This window comes from Littorina saxatilis, linkage group LG15 (assembly GCF_037325665.1).
Source record: "Littorina saxatilis isolate snail1 linkage group LG15, US_GU_Lsax_2.0, whole genome shotgun sequence".
NCBI classification, from domain to species: Eukaryota; Metazoa; Mollusca; class Gastropoda; order Littorinimorpha; family Littorinidae; genus Littorina; species Littorina saxatilis.
The window spans coordinates 17486284-17509474 of NC_090259.1; the positions used below are offsets into that span (position 1 = coordinate 17486284).

The 23191-nt window shown below is 42.7% G+C and overlaps 2 protein-coding genes across 5 annotated transcripts in view; one reads left to right on the forward strand and one right to left on the reverse strand.

Moving 5' to 3' along the window:
• The window catches only part of LOC138948700 (DENN domain-containing protein 1B-like), a 55653-nt gene extending 47893 nt beyond the window's left edge, over window positions 1–7760 (forward strand). For 2 of the 4 annotated variants that reach the window (XM_070320298.1, XM_070320302.1), the window contains 5 exons: window positions 634–759; window positions 1934–2013; window positions 3149–3326; window positions 4619–4636; window positions 6096–7760. In XM_070320298.1, coding sequence (XP_070176399.1) covers window positions 634–759; window positions 1934–2013; window positions 3149–3326; window positions 4619–4636; window positions 6096–7436 — 1743 coding nt within the window. In that variant the 3' untranslated portion in view covers window positions 7437–7760. The remainder of the gene's footprint in view (window positions 1–633; window positions 760–1933; window positions 2014–3148; window positions 3327–4618; window positions 4637–6095) is intronic. The other 2 variants (XM_070320299.1, XM_070320300.1) reach the window with 2 other exon arrangements.
• Window positions 7761–13211: 5451 nt separating this feature from the next.
• LOC138948702 (dentin sialophosphoprotein-like) lies at window positions 13212–21635 on the reverse strand. Its single transcript, XM_070320303.1, has one exon. The coding sequence runs from the start codon at window positions 19357–19359 to the stop codon at window positions 17116–17118; it is 2244 nt and encodes a 747-aa protein (XP_070176404.1). The 5' UTR covers window positions 19360–21635; the 3' UTR covers window positions 13212–17115.
• Window positions 21636–23191: the final 1556 nt, after the last annotated feature.

Here is a 23191-nt window from a genome sequence, read left to right on the forward strand (position 1 = left end):
CTGTCTGCCTGCCTGTCTTTTTCACTGAATGATAATGTATGACATTCTCAGTTGTTTAGGTTTTGTGTATTTTTGCAGTGTCTGTTTTGTAGATGTTTAGTATGTTTGAGTTGATGAATGTTTGTGTTTGTCTATCTACTCCCCCCCCCCTCTCCCCCCACAGGAAAAGCAAACCTTTGCAGCCCATAACAACTTGACAGCTGAGTTATTTCTGAACATCATAGTTTGTTTAAGCTACAGAGATCACCAGATTGCAGGATTTTGCATAATTGTTTTGGGAAAAAACCCAAAAGAACTTAAAGTCCAGAGGTGTGTGTGGGGGGGTGCATGCTTTGAGGCTTTTTTACTTTTTCTTACAACTTCATGATCTCATACCTGACAGAGGAAAAGGTCAGTGAACTGACATGGACCATTCATTAAGGCCCGGTATAAAATGTGTGTTATTTTGACAGATCAGTGACAGTGACATAAAGTTGAGCAGCAGCAGCAACAAGGTCAGGTTGAGCATGATCGGCAGGTTCTGACAGGCACATGAAAGTTGACAACTTTTTACAAAACAAAGTATGAATCGATGAGGGATGACATGGACCATTCAATGATTCATAGACCCACGAATGTATGTTATTTTGACAGATCAACGAGAACAAGATGAGTAGCAGCAAAGTCAGAGGCGGTGTGGTTCATTCACGGAGCTCAGGGTCGGACCGCCCGCGCCCCACCACGATTGTTGGATCTAATCTGTTGTCGTCAAGGGTGAGGGTGATAGAGAGAAAGAGAGAGGGAGAGGGAGAGAGAGCCGAGAGAGAGTGTGTGCATGTGTGTGTGTGTGTGTGTGTGTGTGTGTGTGTGTGACAGAAACAGAAAATCTGAGCCTACAGTGTACAAATAGCGAGTGTTACGTTTTTTTTACAATAGTATGCTTGTTTGCTTCTTTCAAATTAGAAAAAAATGCTGCTAGTAAATGTCCTAAGCAGTTTTTTAGCGAGCACTTGGCATGTGCACGCGCTTTTGAACTTTGGAAGTGCATGAGTCTTTTTTTGCTAGAACGTCTATTGAAAGAACATGTTCTGTATATATGTATACTAGTACAGTGGGCCTTGTAGCTGAGCTGGTAGAGCAATGGATTTGCAATCCTCAGGTCTCGGGTTCCAATCCAGGCTGGGACAGACACGGGTCAACTTTATCTACAAACTCAAAGATGTTATTAATGTCATTCAGCAAGAGGGGCAGGTGGCTGATTACACCCACACACCTGAGTATCAATCAATCAATCAATCAATCAATAGGACGCTTATATCGCGCATATTCCGTGGGTACAGTTCTAGGCACTCTGCAATGATGCCGTGTGAGATGAAATTTTATACGGCCAGTAGATTGCAGCCATTTCGGCGCATATTTACCTTTCACGGCCTATTATTCCAAGTCACACGGGTATAGGTAGACAATTATTAACTGTGCCTAAGCAATTTTGCCAGGAAAGACCCTTTTGTCAATCGTGGGATCTTTAACGTGCACACCCCAATGTAGTGTACACGGGGGGTGTTCGGACACCGAAGAGAGTCTGCACACAAAGTTGACTCTGAGAAATAAATTTCCGCCGAACGTGGGTTTGAACTCACGCTGACAGCGGCCAACTGAATACAAATCCAGCGCGCTACCAACTGAGCTATGCCCCCGCCCCGTGACTCTTGTTACTGCTAGCTTTTCTCTGGGATTAAGCAACCTGAATTTTGCAGCAATGGGATAATATTAAATGAGTGATGAAAATGAAAAAAAAGGGAAAAAATGCCTAATAGATTTCTGACACTGCAGTCCAGTGTTACCGATACATGTAGTGCAATCTGTTCATCTGGGCAGTGGAAAATGATCTTTTGGAAGGTTTTTGTGATGTGGTGGTTGTAAATAATGTGGTGGTGATTATTCTAATTATCAGCCGCCGCGTCCTCCCCTACCGCTAGTTTCGGGGTCACATCGACCTCAGACCATCACGCTGTCAGCACAAGGCTCGGACAGGTATGTGTTGACACTTGATTGGATTGCTTTTTTGTGTGTGTTAACGTTTGTGTGTGTTAACGTTTGTGTGTTGGACAAATTGGGGGGGGGGGGGGGGGGGGAGGGAGTGTGCAGAGGGGATGGTGTTGTGGGTTTTGTTTGGGGTGTTTATGTAAGGGGTGTGGAGGTGGGTAAAGTGTGTGTGTGTGTGGAGGTTGATGAAGGGCCCTGGTTGGATGTGTGTGTGTGTGTGTGTGTGTGTGCGTGCGTACGTGCGTGCGTGCGTGTGTGTGTGCGTGCGTGTGAGTGTGTACACCGCCATGGCACGTACCAGACCTAGTTCATTCTACCAGAAGTGCAGGTGGCTTTTACCTAAACATGCAAACACCTGGGTAGCGCGACTACCACCCCGCTCCCACCCCACTGCCACACTAACCAGACAAGGGTGTGGTCATTCTACCAGAAGTGCAGCTGGCTGATTTCACCCAAACATGCAAACACCTGGGCGACGTGATTCGTCTTCCTACTAGTGTTTACTGGGCGAAAACAACCCAACTTTCCGAGCAATGGGATAATAAAATACAGTGGAACCCCCCTTTTAAGACCTTCCAGACACTGAGAGAATCAGGCCTTAACAAGGAGGGAGTCTTAAAATTGAGGCCAGTCTCGATATCATGAACAGAAAATCTGAAAAAATTAGGTCTTAAAAAGGAGGAATTCCTATACTGGGAGGTCTTAAAAAGGAGGAATTCCTATACTGGGAGGTCTTAAAAAGGAGGAATTCTTATACTGGGAGGTCTTAAAAAGGAGGAATTCCTATACTGGGAGGTCTTAAAAGGGAGGAATTCCTATACTGGGAGGTCTTAAAAAGGAGGAATTCCTATACTGGGAGGTCTTAAAAAGGAGGAATTCCTATACTGGGAGGTCTTAAAAAGGAGGAATTCCTATACTGGGAGGTCTTAAAAAGGAGGAATTCCTTTCCTGGGAGGTCTTAAAAAGGAGGAATTCCTATACTGGGAGGTCTTAAAAAGGAGGAATTCCTATACTGGGAGGTCTTAAAAAGGAGGAATTCCTATACTGGGAGGTCTTAAAAAGAGGTGTTCCACTGTAATGAAATTAAAACAAAATAAAACTTTTTTTTTTTTGTGCGTACCAGGGCCAAGGTGTACAGGACGCTAGAGGTGGATGATGAGCACGGCACCCATGACGACAGCAACCTACGGCTCAGCTATCACACCATCGACGTCGGCTTGATGTCCGACAGCGACATTCAGAACGCGATCCGGAGAGCGGCCAGTGCCGACCCCTTGCCGCAGCAAGATGCCCTCACACCCGTTAGTCTTCTCTTTCATTAGTGTGTGTTTTTCTGTGTGTTTTCGTGGGTGTTTTACGCCTCTGAGGATGGAATATGGCTGCGTAAATCGAAAAGCAATCAGCGCTTATCCCTATAACTGCCACTTAAATGTGCTTTTGTACCAGTCAGTGTTCTGTTTCATTAGGGTGTGTTTTTGTGTGTGTTTTTCTGAATAGGTTTTTCCCCTCCGAGGATGGAATATGGCTGCGTATGTTGAAGAACAGCCAGAGCTTATCCCTATCTAACGGCCACTTCAAGATGCTTTCATACCAGACAATTTTAACATTTATTGTTATTTGTGTGTTTGATTGGGGTGGGTTTTTTTTTTGGGGGGGGGGGGGGGGGGGGAGGGGTTGTTTCCTTTTTGAGTCACTTGAGAAAAAGTGACTCTATGTAATCGGTCAGTGTTAGTCCGTCCGGCCGGCCGGGCCGGCCGGCCGTCCGTCCGGCCGTCCGTAGACACCACCTTAACGTTGGACTTTTCTCGGAAACTATCAAAGCGATCGGGCTCATATTTTGTTTAGTCGTGACCTCCAATGACCTCTACACTTTAACGATGGTTTCGTTGACCTTTGACCTTTTTCAAGGTCACAGGTCAGCGTCAAAGGAAAAATTAGACATTTTATATCTTTGACAAAGTTCATCGGATGTGATTGAAACTTTGTAGGATTATTCTTTACATCAAAGTATTTACATCTGTAGCCTTTTACGAACGTTATCAGAAAAACAAGGGAGATAACTAGCCTTTTCTGTTCGGCAACACACAACTTAACGTTGGGCTTTTCTCGGAAACTATAAAAGTGACCGGGCTCAAATTTTATGTGAACGTGACTCATTGTGTTGTGAATAGCAATTTCTTCCTGTCCATCTGATGCCTCATATAATATTCAGAACTGCGAAAGTGACTCGATCGAGCGTTTGCTCTTCTTGTTGAAGACAGGATATGGTTGCCCATATGGAAAATTGTGTGTGAGTGTTTATTTCCCCCTACAGGACAGTATCACTCAGAAGATAGAATATGTCGGTGAATAAGAGATGTTGTTGGTTGTTTGTAGTTGTTTATTTCCCCCTACCCATAAAGATGGCATTACTCCAGTCAGTGTCAAGTGTGCCGAAACATTTTCTTCACTGTCGAGATGAAATGTGGCTGTGTTAATGTGTCTGGAGGGAGAAGTTAAAATTGTACAAAGCACCCTGCCAGTATCAAGTTTTATTTCCACCTCTATATTTTTTACCCGAAAGAATTGATACATGAAGTCTACGTGTGTGCAGGGGAAATTTGGAACTTTTGTGAGGATAAAGTTTTGTTTCCAGCATCAGTTTTTGTTGGCATGTCTTGAATAAAAATTCCCTTGTTAGTTTAAACACTTCCCAGTTATAAGGGCAGACCATACAGGCGAAACATGATTTTTTTCTTCTGTTTGAAGCTGTTTGCTGTCTGTTCGACTTTGCATGCAGAATAACTTAAAAAATGATTGCGATTTTAAATTTTGAGTGAAATGCTAATTTTTTGGGTTTTATTCTGCAAAAACTGAGGATTACGTCATGAAATTTGAGAATTTTTAAAATGTTGCAGTTTGTGAACCAGTGCATGTTGCAACATTTTAATTGCAGCATTTTGTCTGAAAATTAAATTCGGGGAAAACCCCCAAAAAAAGATTCCAACCAGTACCTCAATAAACCAGTAGGACAGTGCAGCCTGAATTCATATGTCAAAAATAATAAAAGCAGATGATTGGATGGATTCCAGGATGGTCAAAGGTGTGAAAAATGCAACAACCCCCAAAAGGTGTATGAGACCAAAAATCACTAATTTTGCCTGCCTGGTCTGCCCTTAACTGCAAAGTGTTTGATTAGAGAGAACAGCAGGGCTGTGCGGCATGACTTGTACATGGGCCTGTGACAAAAGTGCAGAGCTGCCAACTGTTACGCTTTTGGTCCAGCATGTTACGTTTTAAGAACAAATGTTATGCTGTTACGCCAAGCTTAAAATTGCACAAATAATCACAAGCATGCAACAGTTTGCTCTTTCTTGTGAGTCCTGGTACTCAATTCTGATGCTCACTCTGTGTAGCGGTCAGAATTTGTGTCATAGAACATTGTCCACATGGAAAAGTAGCACTGCAGACTCTCTTTTTTCAGTTATGTTTATTTTTCTAAATAAACGGTTTTTTTAATTGTATATATTCTTGCGCAAAATAGCCTAAATATTGATGTGCGAATGCATTTTAGACGATGCAACACTAAAACTCCATTTGCTACGCTGAAAATTCCAAACATGTAAATTGCTACACTTGAACTTTTTCAAGGGTTGGCAGGTCTGAGCATGTCAGTTGTACAGACAATCATGGCAGCTTGTATATGATCACAGTCGATTGGCGTTTGGTTGAGCACATTTTGAAATTATGTGTGATTTTGTGTATTTTTGAGCTAAAAAAAATTACAAAGGCCAGATCAGATGGTTTCTAATTCACAATTGGTTTGTTTACCAGTGTGTTTTTGAACATTAGATGATGATGGTGATGGTGGTGTTGCCATTAGTGGTGGTAATAATAACAATCATGATTTTGATGATGATCTTAATGTTATGGAGATGATGATGGTGATGATGATGACAGTGATATGAATGAATACAATGATAATGTAAATGATGGTGATGATCTTTTTTCTTTTTTTAAAATTTTCTTTTTCTTTTTAATTTTGTGTATTATGATGATGATCTTAACAATAATGCTGTTTGTCTGTTCAGAACGCAAGTGACGGCGATGTGTCCTCCACACCTTCCAGCGAAGCACTGTCACCGTCAGACGAGAACCTTGACCACATCCCGTACATGGACATCCGGCCAGGCGACCACGACATCTCACCCTTCGCCCCAAACAGCTCCAGCGATGAGGACCTGAAAAATCCACCTCCCCTTCCCGGCAAGGACTCCAAACCCCCTCCCCTATCTGGTAGGCACAGTCACCACCCTGTCGCGCGAGATCGTCTGATCGTGACTGACCGTTTGATCGGCAAGAATCGGCCTGCCAGCGTTTCCCCTATAGCCCCGCCAAGACTGACGCGAAATGCTTCCCCGCAGTTGCCCAGACTTCCGGTTCCGATGCGGAGAACATCTCTGGATAAAAAATCTACTCCAGACGATGACGATGAAACGCCACCACCTCTGCCATCTAAACCCCCGCCGCCTGAGAACGAGTTGATTCGGTTCGAATCCAGCGAGAGCGAAACAGACGGAATGGAGCAGTTCGATCCTCTGCATAGCACAACGGTTTCTTCTGGAAGGAGTCCGGCTAGTGCGGACGGAAGCCCCCAGAGCTCATCACCCGGCTTGAGTCGTAACAAAAGCCACAGGAATTCTCTGATGCGACATGAGGCGTTTCGTCGAACTGATGTGGAAGGTCCGGTAAGGCAAACATACCGCGACGACATCTCGCCTGAGAAAGAGACTGACCCGAAGAACGTTCTGGCGGATTTGTTCGACCCTCTGGCAGGGGCCTCCACTGTGTCTGCACCGACATCTTCTGCCACTAGCATGGCAAGTCACAACGGTCAGACAAGTGAGGGGGACAACGCTGGTTCCGCTTCACTGATGCACGACTGGACGCTAGGCCACCTGGCAGGTGGGAGCGGAGGGTTCACGAAGGTTCCCTCGGGCGGAACGCTCACCTGTCCAGCCAGTGCTGGGCGACCGGTCTCTCCCTCCGCGGGTACCAACTCCCTCTACCGCCCCCCTCCACCCCGACCTCAACCCCCAAAGAATGCCAACTCTTTTGCTGTGGATGGGGCTTTATCAGCAACCTCTGCCCCCTCAGCTCGCCCCCCTCAGCGGCAGACAATTCACAACCTTGATAGCTTGATCTCGCTGGATCTGGGTGGTACCGGTAGCAGCGGTAGAAGCAGCCCTGCACGCGGGAATCGAACCACAGGCTCTTCTTCACCATCTCCGACTCCTACCAGCAGCAGAGTTAGCCTTGCTGTGTCCAGAATACAGGCCAACAGAAGTTCCAGCACCCTTCCTGCTAATCTGACGGGCCCGAAGCCTCAGCGGCCACCGCCGAGGAAATCTATGTGGGAGACGTTTGATTGACTATATGGCCAGGTGTTGATAGTGCTGGCTATGCTGGTGTTTTTCCACGTGCTGTTTGCCGTTCAGGAGGCTGGGAAGTCCGTCGAGTCGGCACAGGAGCCTCCAACAGACTATGATGAGGTGGTGGATGGTTAGTCTGGGCATCCTGTGAAAAGCTGACGTTGATTGAGAGTGGTAACCCTTGGTTAAGACCCAAGACGGAGAAAATCAGGTCTTAAAAAAGAAAGGAGTAAAAAAAATGGGGCTAAATTTACAGAAGTTATGGACAGCTAATTTGAGAAAACAGGGTCTTAAGAGGGAGGGAATCTGACATCAGGGGTCTTGAAAGGGGGGTCTTGAAAGGGGGGTCTTAAAGGGGGGTCTTCAAATGGGGTCTTCAAAGGGGGTCTTCAAAGGGGGGTCTTGAAAGGGGGTCTTCAAAGGGGGTCTTCAAAGGGGGTCTTGAAAGGGGGTCTTGAAAGGGGTCTTGAAAGGGGGTCTTCAAAGGGGGTCTTGAAAGGGGGTCTTCAAAGGGGGGTCTTGAAAGGGGGTCTTGAAAGGGGGGTCTTCAAAGGGGGTCTTCAAAGGGGGGTCTTCAAAGGGGGGTCTTCCAAGGGGGGTTCCACTGTATCCGTGAGAGACCCAAAAGATGGGAGTGGTTTGGAAAAACGAAAACAGTTTCGGGGAAGTGGTGAAAGGTTTAGACTAAAGTCAGATGGCAACCACCGTGAGAATGCACAACCATGCATCATGCAGCGGCTGACGACTCCTCCCAAAACTTTCAGACAGAACTTGGAGGCAGCTGTTTAAGTCGCATGGAATTGAAACTGGATGGGCAAGTTGGGGAAGGGATACATTTCCTGCTGAAGGGTGTACCATGCATAATGCAGAATTATGCATTTACAGTCTTGTCTTGTGATATTGATTGGTGAAAAATGGTACTGCAGTTTTGCAAAGTCATCTGTTGCTTGCTGTCAGTGATAGATTTGCTTGGTAGTTTACTCTGTGAGTGAGTGTGTGTGTGTGTGTGTGTGTGTGTGTGTGTGTGTGTGTGTGTGTGTGTGTGTGTGTTTTTTTTTTAACATGTGTTTGTGTGTGTGTCAGTGTGTGCATATGTGTGTGTGTCCGTGTCCATGCGTGTGTGTGTGTGTGTGTGTGTGTGTGTGAATGCATGTGTGTATGTCTGTGCGTGCGCACATGCATGTGCATTGGCATTTCTGGGCAAGTGCGCCTAGTTTTTTTTAATTTGTCTTGTTTTATTTGTGCTTTTATGTTAGTGGCAATTAAGTGGTCTAAATCTATCATACCACGTGAATTGAGATTGATATTGAATGTTGAGATTTTGCACTTTTAGTTCTAGTCACTCTACTTCAAAAACATTGAACACAGTTCCTGGAATAAGTATTGGAGCAACCTTTTCACTTGTATTAGGCCAAAAAAAAAAAAAGGTCTGTTTACGGTAACCCGACCGACCCTAGTTTTTTCGCGCGACCCTAGACTTTTTTTTGGCATTTGGGGAAAAAAAAAAAAAAAAAAAATCTTGTTTTTTTGGCAAAATAACGTAAAAATATGGTTTTTGGGAGAAAAAAAAAAAAAAAAATCCCGACCTACCGACCCTATTTTTTTGGCCTATGTTACCGTAAACAGACCTTTTCTTTTTTTTTGGGGCCTTATCATGTAACAACCCGGGGGGGGGGGGGGGGGGGGAAAGAGAGAGAGAGAGAGAGAGAGAGAGAGAGAGAGAGAGAGAGAGAGAGAGAGAGAGAGAGAGAGAGAGAGAGAGAGAGAGAGAGAGAGAGAGAGAATACACTATTTAACTTAAAGTCACTGTATTTGTTCTTGCTTGATTGGCAGTGTGACTAAATTGTCTATGCATGTGTGCTGATTTTTATAATGGTTGTATTCTTTCATTTACTGTTTAGATTTCAGTTTTGTTGTTTTTTCGAATTTAATTTTTGTTAGGTTTTGGCGCACCTTTCGAATGTGTGTTTGCTCAAGAAAGACCACAAAATACAATTTTGCTATTTGTTAGCTAGCACTTTTTTTCATTTACCTGTATCTTTGGAGGGTGGGTGGGTGGGGGTGTTTTGCACTGTACATATACTACATAACATATGATACTTTCTATAAGAGCAGTTTTGTTTTAGAGGAGACACTTTAAAAATCATGTGTTTCTTGCTGATGGCTTAAACACTCCTCACCCTCTCCCCACCCCCCCCCCCCCCCCCCCCCCTCGCCATTTTTGTCACCCTTTTGAGATTGAATGAATTTACAAGTGTTATGTGAGTTTGACTGCTTTTAAAAAAAGAATATTATTGCAGGGCTGTGACATTTTATTGTTGTTTCTGTTTTGTGATGTCTGTTTGTTCGTTTTGATTTGAACATTTTCAAAAGTTTATGCGATATCCTTTGGTGATAACGCAGTGCATTTGCTGGACTTGTTATTATCTTTTAGGGTACTTTGTTTGCTGGTTCAAAATGTTTTCATACCCTAAGTGACAGTTCATGTGTTTATCATCATTGGTTTAATTGATCATCATTGGTTATTGATCATTAACATGGGTTAACTTATTGATCATCATCAGTTATTGATCTCATGGTGTTGCAGATTCTTCACGAACAATAGTTCATATCAGGTTTGATGTTAGAATGCTTGTTGATGCCCCGAATTTTGTAATGTCTTTTTGTCTGTAGCATGGAGTAAAATGTTGTTCTCTGTTCATGTTATTGTTCTGCTTTGGGAAAAAAAGTGCATTTTTACCAGCAATAAGTGAAGAAGCCGGTAGAAACAAAAACAGATATGCGTTGTAGGTATGTATTTATATAAGTTGGTGTTTCTAATAGCAGATATTAATTTACTCTATCACGAACATGTGCATGTAGTAACAACACGAACCTGGCATTAACAGCAGAAATGGACTATGATTTTACAAATCACATTTTGTTCATCACTCTCAAAGACAAAGTATTGTGGTTATCTATATTACCCGGGCATTGTACACATGGAATGATGATCTCAACGATTATTCACGATCCATCCATCCATCCCTCCCCCTCTTCTTTTCTTCTTCTTAGATAAACACATTAAGATTTTAAGGAAAAAAAATCAAAGAAATCCTACAGCGTAAGTTTTTGTAAGCATGCTCTGTTGAACACCTGTGAAATGAAATTTTCAAAATCCACCATTGATTTGGTTTTGCTGCTGTTTATTGTTGTCGCATCACAAGCACAGTGGAACCCCCCTTTTAAGACCTCAGAAAATCAGGTCTTAAAATGGGGGTGAATATTGGTTGGGACAAGAAAGAATTTACCTGATGCTCCCCAGCATGTCGTAAGGCCTATAAAAAAAAAATAGGTGTAGTTACGGTAACCCGACCTACCCTATTTTTAGGGGCCGACCCTATAACTTTTTATTACATTTGTCAACAAACAAAAAAAAATAAATAAAAACGGTGCAGAAAACGCAATGAAAGCAAAAACGCTCGAGTCGCACACTTATTTCCCTGTCAAGTAGGTTTAATTTGTACACATTAGAAAAAAAAGTTTAAAAAAAAAAAAGTGATTGCCTACCTTCCTACCCTATTTTTTTTGGCTATGTTACCGTAACCACACCTATTTTTTTTTTGGCCTAAGAGGCGACTGACGGATTCTGTTTCTCCTTTGACCCTTGTTATTAAGTGTTTCTTGTATAGAATAGAGTCCATTTTTGTAAAGATTTTAGTCAAGCAGTATGTAAGAAATGTTAAGTCCTTTGTACTGGAAACTTGCATTCTCCCAGTAAGGTCATATATTGTACTACGTTGCAAGCCCCTGGAGCAAATTTTTGATTAGTGCTTTTGTGAACAAGAAACAATTGACAAGTGGCTCTATCCCATCTCCCCCCTTATCCCGTCGCGATATAACCTTCGTGGTTGAAAACGACGTTAAACACCAAATAAAGAAAGAAAGAAAGCAAATTTTTGATTAGTGCTTTTGTGAACAAGAAACAATTAACAAGTGGCTCTATCCCATCTCCCCCCCTTTCCCCGTCGCGATATAACCTTGAACGGTTGAAAACGACGTTAAACACCAAATAAAGAAAGAATTAGCTGATCGATTGATTGATCAATCAACATTCATTCATTCATTCATTTATTTATGCATTTATTTTGTAATTTACTTTCTTTATTTACGGTACTTATTTATCCATTAGTTAATTAGTTAAGATTTTTTGTTTTTTTATTTTGGTTATTCGTTTTTAACAAATTTAATTTATTCATTTATCCATTACTTATTTATTGTTTCTAATTCTTTGTTTATTAATGGCAATGATGATTATTGAATATTCCTTTTCTATTTGTTTTTGGGAGAAGGACTGTTTGACTTAAGAGGGTTAACAGAGAATCATCAGTGATAATACTCAAAAGATGAATTGTTAAGGTTCGACTTACACTGCAGGTACTCTTCTGTATCTCAATTGCCTGGTTTTGTGAATAATTTTATAGTTGTGTGGTTTTGGACAAACAATCATGTACTATACTAGTCTGTGATATGTAAAAAATGTAGTCTTCCATTGCACTCTAGTTGGCTTTGTGCGAAGTAAAATATTGCAAAACATCAATGTTCTTTTTCAATTTTAAAAAATCATGTTTGAGCAATTTTTCAGTTGTAAGTTTTTGATACAGAAAAAAAATGTCCATTTTTTTTATCTCCGTCTCTGTTTATGCCTCTCATCTCTTTTAGTTGATTGGTTGGAATAGGTGTGGGTGGGAGGATAGGAGTGTGTGTCTGTGTGTGTGGGGGGGGGGGGGTTCGTTAGGAGGATTGATATGTATGGGTAGGTAGAGAACCCCAGATGAGTAATTTTCGTTATCGAACAGTGAACATTCTGGATTAAAACTGGTATGATGCTCATGAAATGTTTTTTTTCTCGTTTTTTCTCTCTGTGCTGTTCATTACGCTTATCACGTTTCAGATGACAATTGTGATCGCTGTTCAATGAAAACTGCACATATATATATATATTGCTAGTGGTAAGTACATGTATTGCTTACTTCAAATCTTACTTCAAAGGATTGTCTTGGTGTATGTATATTTTGTGTTGTTTTAAGATTTTTAAGATTGCAGAATGATTCATTGATTTATTGAGGAGAATATGAATTTTTATATCAAAAGTTGCACAATTTTGTCTTTAGTGATTACGAATTATGTATTTGTTGTGCACAAAATTTGTTGCAAAGAAATAAGTCACTTAAAAAAAATACAAAAGTGTCTGTGTACTTGTATGTCTCTCTGGTGTGTGTGTGTTGCAAAGAAATGTCACTTAAAAAAAATACAAAAGTGTCTGTGTACTTGTATATCTCTCTGGTGTGTGTGTGTGTGTGTGTGTTGAAAAACTGGGTTGCTCTTACAAATGTTTATGTTATAAGTTCTTGAGGGAAAACTTTTATTCAATGATGAGTATAATACGTATGTGAAGAGATACATACATGACTGTAATCTCTGTAACACACACACACACACACACACACACACACACACACACACACACACAAACAACCACACACACACATACACACAACCACACACACACACACACACAGAGGCACACACACACACACACACAGAGGCACGCACATACACACACACACAAACAAACACACACACATACACACACACACACACAGAGGCACACACACACACACACACACACACACACATATGAATACATACATGCACAAGTTAACAAACACACACACACACATGAATACATACATGAACACAGCCATACACACGCACAGAAACACAGAATGTCAATTTTAGTTTCGTTCATTGCAACAAACTTGCATAATCTATTAACTTGTTACAAAACAAAAGCACCCACTGCTTCAAACATTCTATAAATACTGTCTTTAGTAGTTTTATCACAGTTACTTGATCTGTCATCCTTGCTTGCATTCTAAACTGAGCAAAAGAAGTATTGCACCCATGTTCTTTCCCCAACTAAAACATTCAATCCCGTGTCATTTGATTCAAAATGTTATTGTGGGTCGATTTTGGGGGTACCCTCGGCGGCGGTCGTGATACCTAGAACAGAAATCTTTGATCCGAAAAGTGTGCCAGATAGCCAAGTGAAGGGCCTTTAATGGCATATAAAGTTTGAATAAAATGACACTGGAATGAATGCTTTAGTTGGGTGCAATAATGTTTTTGCTCGGTCTATTTATGTATTGACAACAATACATCGGTCAGCCTAAAAACACAACACTGTACTTTCGGAAGTTAAATTATATTGATTTCTTCTATGAAGCATTTTTAAATGATGAATAATCGAATACATTTGATTTTTGGCACGCTTAATGTCAAACATCTGAGCAATTATGTGTAGAATACTGTGCAATAATACATATTCTGTTAAGGAACGGAAACAACCAGACTAACCATACAACTTGCGAAAATTCCGACGAACATCAACAACAAACAAGCAATAAAACAAACACACAAAACCTTTATGACACGATCAACCCTCACACCTTACAGCCGCCCTTCCCTCTCCCCCCTACCCTCCCCGCAAGGAAAGGAAGAGAAGAAGGGAATATAAATATACTCCACCAATAATGAAATAAAATAAACAAAACCCCGTCAAAACGAAATCGTCAAATCAGAGACGTACTGTACTCATTAACGATTCATGAGTTCCGTTGCCGATGTGTTAAGGTTCCCGGCATTTCCGTTCATTTGGGCGGGGAATGGCTAACATTTTGAACATGCAGCCCGAACTCAACCGTCCCAACCGTTCCTACAGTTCAAAGGAGTTCCGTTAACGTCCATTGGCGTTCCATTAAGGTCTCCTCCCGATCCCTCCCACTCCCGTGCCGTTCCTTGGTCGCTACGGGAACGGGACCTAGAACGGATGTGTGGAATGGGGGTATTACGTTCAGCTACTGAAGTTTCGGAATTTGTATAGGGACCATATCCAATCAAAGCGATGAACAGGCTTTGAGGTCAGTGAGTTCTTGTTGCCCCAGACTATGCAAACATTACTTTTCTAGCTCTTCTTCACGGAAGAAAGCACATGCATGATCTTGAGAACTAAGTAGCCAGACACATATCAAGTTCCTCTGCGCTATCATGAATAGATAATCACGAACCACAGGAGCTTGCATCAAAGCGCCGGTCCATGGAAGTATCATATTAGTGAATAATAGTAGTAATACTAGAGTAAGAATAAAGGAGTAGGATAATTCAATCGACCGGCACTTTGACACAAGCTCCTGTGTCATAAACGAAACCCTCATAGCACTATGGCAAGCTTGTTTCGGCCTTGGAAGACTCATGATGTTTGCTAGCGTGTGCACTACATCATAGAAGTTTGGTCTGAGAATTTTCTATAAACCGTCCACAGTTGATTGCATCTGAGCAGTCGGCATAATGAGCAGCGCTTTGTTTAAAGGTACAGTCTTTTCCGTCCGTGAAAACACACACACACACACGTACGTGCACACACACACACGTACACACGTACACACACACACACACACACACACACGTGACACACACACTCACACACACACACACACATTTTCTCTGGTCGCTATCTCAGATTTGCCGTGGTTTTTACATGGCAGAAGCTAGACCATGCCTCCATATGGACATATACACAAAATCAACAATCTGACTGCTTTTGGCGCATACAAAAATGTTTTTCATGGATGACTTTTGAAGAAATTAATTAAAATTTCAAAACAAAAAGGACTAGACACATGAAGCAGCCAGGGTGTTGATTTTTGATGTGTCCAAGTGGAAGGATGACCTTGGAGGGATGACCTTGAGGGATGACCTTGGAGGGATGACCTTGAGGGATGACCTTATATTAGATGGTGATCCGAAGGCGTTTACACGGGAGTTCAACCTAATCCTCTCAGGCTAATAGAAAAGATAAATTATCCTGCCCTCCTATTCATCAAGTACATTTTAAAACTAGAAAATGAGCACATGAACTAAATTTGGGACGTGTTTTATGAGGTACAGGTACAGGCACCGCCTATCACCCCAGTGTGGTTGGTTTTGTCTTAGAGGCAGTACATTATTCAAAACAGATGCAAGCTGAGCGTAAGTCTCCTTCATGAACTCTAAAACGTGAAGGTACGAATACAAATTGAAACACATCAAACACTCGCGTACGCGCGCACGCATGCACGCACGCACTCATGTACACCACTGTGACATGCGGCATCACACGCACACACACCTAAAGTGTGGATGGTTACCTAAGAGGCGGCACTGGGTGCAGTGCCTTTCTAGTGCACTTGCACTACAACAGCACTGGGTGCAGTACTCGCTCCGGCATCGAAGAATTTTGCTCTAAAAAATGCACAAAATTTGACCTATTTCGTCGCCTATAGAGGACGGAAAGAATGTCATTTTGAACATTGTTATGACATTCTTTCCGTCAAAAAAGTCAATTTAACGGTGTTAAATGAAGCGACCATCCACAGAGGACGGAAAGAATGTCATTTTGAACATTGTTATGAGATTCTTTCCGTCAAAAAAGTCAATTTAACGGTGTTAAATAAAGCGACCATCCACACAATTAGGTTGCCATCCAGAGTTTAGGTTGCCATCCACGTGTGGATGGTTGCCTTATGGTGATTTAGGCAACCAAACCTGTGGAAAAATGGGTACACACAAACACACACACACACACACGGCACACACACACACACACATACATACACACACATACACACACACACAGAAACAGACACATACGCACGCACGCACGCACGCACACACACACACACACACACACACACACACTAAATTCAAGAAGCTCCCTGTTCACAGAATCGACACCGCACACTGGCTTTTTGTACCCGCTCAGTTCAAACGTGTAAACTTGTCTCGCAGATCAACACTCGCCATTAATGTCTTGCTGCCCATTTAAGCGAAATCACTAAATTGTCTGTGGAGCGTTTTCAGCTTGGCGCAACAAAAAACGCATTCAATCGGTCGGCACAGACGTCACTGAATGAAAGTGCTCGTAGCAGACGACACATGTGTTAGAGAGTTATACCCTTGTAATAAAGAGTACTCTCCCTTGCATTATGAGTGATGTCTTTCAGTCTGCCTGAATTTCGTGCTGGAGTTTGATATACAAATATCACATAATTATATCACATACGAGTGTTTGTGAGAGAGTTAGTAATTTTTAGAGTTCAAGTTCAAGACTTTATCAGTCATGCAATATATCACAGTCTGGAGTCACAGTACATGACTATTCATAGAATGTTTGTGAACTGAGTGTCCTTCAACCATAAGCCATGGCTCGGACTGATGCTCATGGATACAAGTACAGTAGCCTGCACCCCTCAAACTCCAAATAAGGTTTCTCGGAAGTTACGAAACTGACTTGAACATCAGTTCAAATCTACTGCTTTTCAACGCGAATTTCCTTCATTTTGAAACAAAGCCACGCGCATATGCGCCGCATGGCTCAGTTTCACTATTTCCAAGCGTTTTGAAAAAAAAATGCTTCTATAGGTACAGATTAGGGACAGAACACGAAATTCGCCCTCATACCGAGTCACTGAATATCAAAAAGTTTACTCTACTTTCAGTATGTGACGTCACTTCCGCTGATGATTTTTGGGTATAGTCTACAGCACTTGTTCAGCCTATCCATGCCGTAACACTAGTCTCCTTTACTCTATGAGCGGCGTCAACGTTGAGATATGGGAGGTAAAACTGAGTACTTTGCTCCGGTCTTGATCTCATATTGTGATGCTGTCACCTGCGTCTTCTTCCCGCCCTTCTTGGTCTTCACTTCTGGCAGTGTCTCAGCGGAACCGTCCTTGACTTCTTTGGCGTTCTTGCTTGATCTTTTCCCGTCTGTCTTAACCTTGGAATTAGAATCGTCCTTGGCATCATTTCCATCCTTGACCTTTTTTGCGTCAGACTTGGAATCGTCCTTGACCTCATTTGCGTCTTTGACATCTTTTGCATTCTTGGCCTTTTTCGTGTCAGACTTGGAATCGTCCTTGACATCATTTCCACCCTTGACCTCTTTTGCATTCTTGGCCTTTTTCGCGTCAGACTTGGAATCGTCCTTAACATCATTTTCACCCTTGACCTCTTTTGCATTCTTGGCCTTTTTCGCGTCAGACTTGGAATCGTCCTTGACATCATTTCCACCCTTGACCTCTTTTGCATTCTTGGCATTTTTCGCGTCAGACTTGGAGTCGTCCTTGACATCATTTCCACCCTTGATCTCTTTTGCATTCTTGGCCTTTTTCGCGTCAGACTTGACCTTGGCATTAGAGTCGTCCTTGACCTCATTTGCGTCCTTAACGTCTACTGCATTCTTGGTTTTTTTCGTGTCAGACTTGCCCTTGGCATTCGATTCGTCCTTGACCTCATTTGCGTCCTTGACCTCTTTTGCATTCTTGGCCTTTTTCGTGTCAGACTTGCCCTTGGCATTAGAATCGTCATTGTCCTCATTTGCGTCTTTCACCTCTTTTGCATTCTTGCTCTTTTTCCCGTCAGAATTGACCTTCACGCTTGAATCACCTTTCCCGTCTTTTTGGTCCTTGCTCTCTTTTGCGTCTGATTTTACTTGAACAACGGGAACGGCCTTGGCCTCTTTACTGTTCTTAACCTTTTTCCCGTCTGACTTGACCTTGACATCAGAACCATCATTGACCTCCTTTTCATCCTTATTCTCTTTTCTGTCTGACTTAACGGCGACACTGGAATCGACCTTGACTTCTTTACTGTTCGCGGTCTTCTTTTTGTCGGATTTTTCCGTGACAGAACCGCTTCCAACCTCTGTCTCGCTCGACTTGATCTTGGCATTGGAATCACCTTTTACCCCTCTTCCGTTTTTGTTCTCTTTTCTGTCAGGTTTGACCTCAGCATTAGAATCGTCCTTGACTTCTTTACCGTTAGAATCGTCCTTGACTTCTTTACCGTTCTTAGTCTTCTTTGTGTCTGACTTGACCTTGACATTGGAATCACTTTTAGCCTCTTTTTCGATCGATTTTATCTTGGCATTTGAATCATCCTTGTCCTCTTTTTCATCCTTGTCTTTGGTCTTTTTTCTGTCTGACTTGACCTTGACACCCTTGCCCTTCTCCTCCTTGACCTCTTTGCTGTCCGAAGTGACCTCAACCTCTTCCTTGACCTCATTTTCATTCTTGGCCTCTTCTTTTCCCTTAGCTCCCTTCTTGGACTTCGTCTCTTTCTTATTATTCCCTCTTTCAGATGCCCCTTTGGAAGATGGCTCATCCGCCTTATCACTAGAGTTTTTGGGAGAGTCCTTCTCAGACGAATCACGCTCAGCTTCGTCGTGTGAATGTCGATCACGCTGAGAGTTAGAATCTGAGGAGCTGCAGCTGCTGCTACGCGAGCTTTTGTCAAACCGAACAGCCTTAGACTCTTGTCGTCTCCGCTTCTCACGAGATCTAGTTTTCCGTCGCTGACGGTCCTGTTGGCACGCAGTAGGTCTGCCCATGCGGTTCACAACTGCTCGGATCTCAGCGCGCGTCATCACATTGTAGGCCGGAGCGCGAGGCAAGCAGACGTTGTACTTAGGATAGTAGTCGAAGTAGCGGGGCGGGAAGCGGCGTACCAGGGGCACGGGGATGAACTGAGCGGTGCCGTACAGGGTTCTCGGGGGGCGGACGAAGGCTGGCCTGGCGTTGTAGGAGTAGATGTGGCGGATGTCGCGGTTCCTCAGCCCGAAGTAGGACAGACTGAAGGCTGCCATAGCTTGTTTGTTTCGTTGGGTTTTGTGAGGCCCTGCTACAACGCGCCCTTTGGTCAACACATATAAGAGCACAATATGTGTTCGGGTTGCTTCGTAGATACAACTCTTTATGGCTGAACTTTTGTCTTCACCATAAGCCGTATACTTGTTGTTGTTTTCACTGTATGATAATGTACGTTTCATGAACATGTAAAACATGAATAAAACATTGTTTAAACCGACTTGTGTCTTCCGGTCTTTCACAAAACTATGGCATTCCGTTTGTGAGAAGAAAGACCATAATGATGCATTCCAGCTGCTCCTTAGTTGGACCACTTTATAGCCAACCTTTGGTCTTCCAGTCTCAGACACAACTACATGTATGTAGATGGACCATGGTTTTGCCGAACGTATGTCTTCCGGTCTCTTACAAGACTATGGCATTCCGTTCGCGAACAAGAAAGTTCAAGAGACCCAGACTTTGGAGGTGATGACCTAGACTCTAAGGTGTGCCTTATTTGTCTGTGAGTGAAAAGTCGCAATAATAGCACTGACAAACTTCAGTTTGTACAACCCTCTGGCTCACGTGCGAAAGATCGTAGTCGTATCACTGAGAGTTACGAACACAGCAGTCGCACGTGATACTAAACACTTGGTTGATTGTTGTCAACGGAGACTCGCAGTGTTGCAAGAATGTGAATATAGTCCAATGAGTTTTGTCAACGAAGATCCACAGTACCAGAAGGAACATGAATAGTATACCACACGGGCAGAATGTATGGTGTATGCTCGTTCAAAAGAAAATCCACACATGTGTACCTAGCGCAGTTCAACAACCATTGTCAGTGCCAAGTTAAGGGCACAGTTGCTAAACAAACACGGCTTTTGTTGATCCCCCCGAAAGAGAGTTAAGAACCGTTCCTTACACACTGCACTAATAACGACGACAGCGCTTTAACAACAAAGCGCACTACGTAAATCACGATTATTGTCCCAGTTGACACAAGCTGATATTTGTCTTTGTCTTTTACGCACAATAACACCGACAGTGCTTCATTAACAAACCGCACAATGGAAATTAAGACACGATTATTGTTCACACAAGTTGATATTTTTCTTGTCTTTTACGCACAATAACCCCGACAGTGCTTTATTAACAAACCGCACAATGGAAACTAAGACACGATTATTCTTCACACAAGTTGATATTTTTCTTGTCTTTTACGCATAACAGCACTGTGGACTCCAGGGGAGTATCAGTGAAGCACACACAACTTTCAAAGACTAGCAGAGAGAGCTTCTGTGGTTTCTTGTTGAAATCGATTATCATGGGCCTAATTCCATTGGGGAAATTACTACACAGAAATTCCAAAGGAGGAAGTGCACATATTGACTTCACACAATCTGGTCGGCCGGTTTTGATAGCCGCGATCCTCCACGGCAAATCAATAAAGCACAGTTTCGTTTTTTTCCACACAAGGTCCAAAAGTGGCGAAGTGACACACCACCGAATGTAGGTCAGTGATCCGCGACGTTTTACTGAAGTGAAAATGAACTGCATGCTCTACCTAACCCAGTGGAGCAAGGAGAATATCAGATGACCTCAAACGTTTTTCCAACATTGATCGTTCTTTCACAATCGATCATCGTATACCATTATCTCCCTGGGTTTTTTCAACGTACATGTAGAACTGAAATGTATCACAGTAGAACAGTACAACAGTAATACATCAGTGAATAACTGAAATATGTCACTGTAGAGCAGGAATATACCGCTGTACAACTGAAATGTATCAAAGTGGAACTAAAATATGTCGCTGTATAACTGGAATATCGCCGCACAACTGAAGTATATGGCACTGTAGAGCAGAAATATGTCACTGAAATCAAGTTTATTCCGTTTAACTGAAATATGTCGCTGTAGAACAGGAATATGTCCCTGTAGAACTGATATTTATCACTGTAAAACTGAAATATGTCACTGTAGAACTGAAATGTTTCACGGTAGGACTGAAATTTATCGCTGTCTAACTGAACTATGTCACCGTAGAACTGATATTTATCACTGTGTAACTGAAATATTTCACCGTAGAGCAGGAATATACCGCTGTAGAACTGAAATTTATCACAGTGGAACTAAAACATGTCACTGCAAAACTGAAATATATTACTGTAGAACTAAAATATGTCGCTGTATAACTGGAATATCACTGCAGAACTGAACTATATGGCACTGTGGACCAGGGATATATCACTGGTCACATTGTATACTTCTTGATTCACGACTCGGACCAGACAGGTGCTGTGTTTTTTCCCCCGTCCTGGAATAATCCCAGTGTCCTCTGGACTCTCGCTGAATTCTCTCCACCAATGATAAAACCTCAATCAACCCACAGCGTCTATTATCCCAAACAGTGCCATTTTGTTTCTTCACGCCTCCAAGTCAATGATCATTTTGTAGAGGACGGTTGTAACCAGGGGGTGTTAAGATATTCAGTCAGCAATATGTAGTTTCAACAGAGAGCATTCGACCGAGTGTTATCGGTTATCGGGAGTAGATAAGACGAGAGTGGACTACTGTTGCAAATCAATAACGTCTGAACGTTCTGTTTCAACTGGCAAACCGGAGCTACTTTGCAGCAACTGTGGCAAGGCAAGCCAAGGCAAAGAATGTATTGTCAGGAAACCAAACACGAAAGAATGAAACAACAAAAAAATAAAAATATCTGGAAAATTGGTCGTTTTGCACTAGTAACTGAAATTGTGGAGGAAATGGCTGCATCTCAAAGAACAATCAAGATTGTATTCTGGGTTTGGCCTAAAAACAACCGAATCACATCTACAGATGAACTAGTAGGCCTAATTGGATTTTGCTTGTAACTATAACGAGGATTGTCTTTGTCCGTCTGTCTGCGTGCGCGCGCGCGTACGCGTGAGCATGTGTGTGTGTGTGTGTGTGTGTGTGTGTGTGTGTGTGTGTGTGTGTTTGTGTGTGTGTGTGTGTGTGTGCGCACCGCCGCTATGGTACGTACTAGACCTGGTTTATTCTGTGTGTGTGTGTGTGTGTGTGTGTGTGTGTGTGTGTGTGTGTATGTGTGTGTGTGTGTGTGTGTGTGTGTGTGCACGGTATGGGTGAATAGGGAGACTGTACAAGCGTCACAATAATCACACACAAAAACGCACCCAAATTATTTCATACTGACTCGATAAGGTGAACTGGGGCACTGCTCGTTCATAGACTCTCAACACATTTCAAACGTCCGATTGAAGCAAGATTAAGACCTCGGTGTTCTATAAGAGCACAGAACAGTCACCTCCGTGCTGCCTCTAAGGCGACTATTAAAGACTTCTAAATGGCATACGTCAGCCATGTCAAGCGATCAATGAAGACTAATAGGTTTTTCATGACTTTCTCTACTTATTCGCCATGTGAGCTCTGAAGAGAATGCATGTGTTGGTTGGCAAACTGCGCGGTGCCAGCCGGCGAAAAAGTGGTGACGAACTTAACTGTTCGGGTTGTGTAGTAAAATGAGCGTGTGTGTTGTTTGGGGAATAAGAAAGAAAGCGTTTTGACAATGAAAAGTAAACCTGTATTATGTCTGGGTCAGTTGTGTGAAAGGTTGTGTAAAGTGCGAATGTGTCCTATATACGTACGTAAAAATACGGACGTAAGCACATAAATACTTGCAAATATACTTAGCAAATGCAGACGGACAAACTGACACACCGTGAGACAGACAGCTCAAGACAGACACAGAGACAATTAGACAGACCTACAGACACACAGACACACACAGACAGACAGACGGCAGACACACTACACACACACACACACACACACACACACACACACACACACACACACACACAAGCACACACTTTTTTCATACCCGCCAATCTCAAGGAAGATAAACAAAAAGGTTATTCAGCCTATCCGCTAGTGCTAAGAAAAATACTGCTGATATTACTTACAGCTTCGAAACACACACACACACTACACACACACACACACACACACGCGCGCGCGCACACATACGCACACACACACACA